We start from the raw sequence: 2,524 nt of genomic DNA, 5'->3' as shown, positions 1-2,524 counted from the left end.
GTCCCGAATGTACGCGGCGGCGCTGCGGTCGTTTCTGGACTGAAGCATCCGACCGGCTCCGAGCGTTCCGAAGGCCTTTGGCGAGCTTTGCCTTGCGGTTTGGCCGTTTCGCGGTATTGCAGTGCGAAGTGGCTCCCATTCTGAACTGATCTTTACGCTGTGTTTCCTGTCGTTTGTGGCGAAGAAAGTTGTTGTGCCCTACTGTGTTTATCTTTCGCCTCTTCTTCTTTGTGTTGTCCGATCTATCGCGTTATTCTTCAATACATCCTCTTTCTTTTCCTCTTCTGTGTTTGGTTAGAATAAATCAGTTCCTCAGGAGACTCTGCCGCGATGGTCGTGCTCTGATAGTGGTCCACGAACCGCCCTACACTACATTATTTGGCGACGAGGGTTAAAACAAGCTTTTCCTACGCTGGACTGAGCCTCAGCGAGGACTAAAGCCTGACCTCTACGGTACCCTCTGTATTGGACAGTTTTCTGCGTTTCCCGGTGGAACCATCTTCTTCGCACGATTGAAGTCAAGATGGCGACCATTTCGAACGGCACCACTGGGTGCTGAGAAGCCATCTGGCATCGTCATGGCATCGGGCGGCAAGGTTCCCCCGGAGTTTTTGGCTAAGTTGGGACCTCCAGCCATTCCATGGGAGCGGTGGATAACACTGTTCGAGCGTTATTTGGTGGCAACGGGCGCCCGAGAGTATCCTGCAGAACGGCATCAAGCGATGCTGCTGAACTGCCTCGGCGAAGCCGGCCAGCAGATTTATGACTCACTGCCAACGCCTGAACCTGCTGTTGATCAGGCTTTATCACCGCTAGCAGCAGCAGGTGGCGAGCAAGGTGTACGCGCTACTTCTGATGTCTACAAAGAAACCATCAAGTTGCTGGAAGCCGAATTCACGCAGCCGACGAATGTGACGCTGCGGGAGCTTCAGTTCCACTCACGTAGACAAAGAGAATTCGAGTCTCTTCAGGATTTTCTAACCGCATTACGGACGTTAGCCGTCCAGGCAAATTTTGGAAGTCAAACGCAAGATTGCATCCGCAAGCAGTTCATGATTGGGGTAGCATCGAAGGAAATTCAAGAACGCATGGTCCTTGATGCAGCTCTTCCGTTCGACGTAGTAATGCAGACCATCATGAACCTTGAGCGGTCACGACGCGAAGTTCGAGAATGGGCTAATGCCACCGCGTCAACATCCAGTGGGCAGACTCGTCAAGTTACAGAGACGTCAGCGAGCCGCGACAAAGCCCGGAGACTATCTGGCGAGAGACAGTTCGAAGGGCGCCGAGGGCATTCTCCGGGAAGGACACTCCGACAGACCCCACATCAGAGCAGTCCTCCACAGCACTCATATTATGAGTCATCGCCGTCATCTATACAGAGGGCATCATCGCGACCCTTCGCAAAGCCGGGTGCAATCTCAAGCGACACGTACACCACACGTGGTTTGGAACCATGCGTGACCTGCGGAGGTAGCGGGCGTAACCCGTATTCCTGCAGACAGCAACGTCATGGGCAGGCGTCCGACCATCGTCGGGACTTTAAAGTGCAGTTCAGCCTCCCACGAGACGGTTCTCAAAACCTACAGGCTTCACGACAGCCAGACAATTTCCGCCGCACGCGCGTCTGTACGAATTGCGGGAATGGCCCACACAAATGCCAGAGCTACGACACCTGTCCCGCAGACAAAAATATTGCTTCAACTGTGGCCGACGGGGTCATCTTGATCGTGTATGCCGGAGTATGCGTCGAGATCGTCAGCGATCTCAACGAAAGCAAGTGGAGAAAGTCCTCTCAGATAGCGATGCCTACAACGATGACGATTATGACCCCGACATTGTATGTCACATTAGTGAATCTTCGAAGGCGAGAATCTACATTAGTGTCAAGGTCTTTGGAACGCCAGTGAAGTTTCTTCTTGACACCGGATCATCCGTCTTACTAATGGATAAGACCACGTTCACGCAATGGTTTGCAAGTGACGCCCACGTGGTTCCTCCACCAGCCACATTGTTGAACTACTCCCGTCAGCCCATACAAATCCTGGGAGATTTCAAAGCGATGGTGACATTCAGAGAACGGCACGCGCAACTGCTGTTTTATATCGCAGACCGCGGAACCTCTTTGTTGGGCATGGACGCAGTCGTGGCGCTCGACATTAAAATGAGCGGAGCAACAAGATCTTGCTTTTATACTAAGACTGGTAACACCGGTGAGGCTTCTGCAAGTACGGCCGAACAATCTCCACCGTTGTCCTCACACACACTGACACCCAAGTCAATGGCAGTAAAATCAGCCACGACCCCGAGGGTGGACGACTCGTCATTGGCACTGGTGGAAGAGTGGACCGAACGGCTTGCACCTCTAGTGGAGGCAAGCGTGGCTCCACGCGCGCACCTTCGAGTTAAGTCAGTGTCTACCCCTCCGAAGCTGCCAGGAACGCTTACACACTTCGAGCATCTTTTTACGCCAGGATTGGGCCGAGTCAAGGGAGCCGTCTGCAAGGTGAAGACCCGCTCCTCA

The 2,524-nt window shown here is 53.3% G+C and overlaps 1 protein-coding gene across 1 annotated transcript; it reads left to right on the top strand.

Moving 5' to 3' along the window:
- Nucleotides 1-686: 686 nt before the first annotated feature.
- On the top strand, nucleotides 687-1,910 carry LOC120844487 (the record flags this gene model as incomplete). The annotated part of the gene is made up of 1 exon (XM_040216274.1): nucleotides 687-1,910. A coding segment is annotated over one exon (1,224 nt), but the record flags the coding sequence as incomplete, so codon positions are not given.
- Nucleotides 1,911-2,524: the final 614 nt, after the last annotated feature.

The sequence above is a fragment of the Ixodes scapularis genome, unplaced genomic scaffold (assembly GCF_016920785.2).
Source record: "Ixodes scapularis isolate PalLabHiFi unplaced genomic scaffold, ASM1692078v2 PGA_scaffold0__279_contigs__length_252992795, whole genome shotgun sequence".
In the NCBI taxonomy this organism is placed as follows: Eukaryota; Metazoa; Arthropoda; class Arachnida; order Ixodida; family Ixodidae; genus Ixodes; species Ixodes scapularis.
The sequence above is the reverse complement of the archived record's forward strand: the minus strand, read 5'-3'. Positions and strand labels throughout refer to the sequence as shown.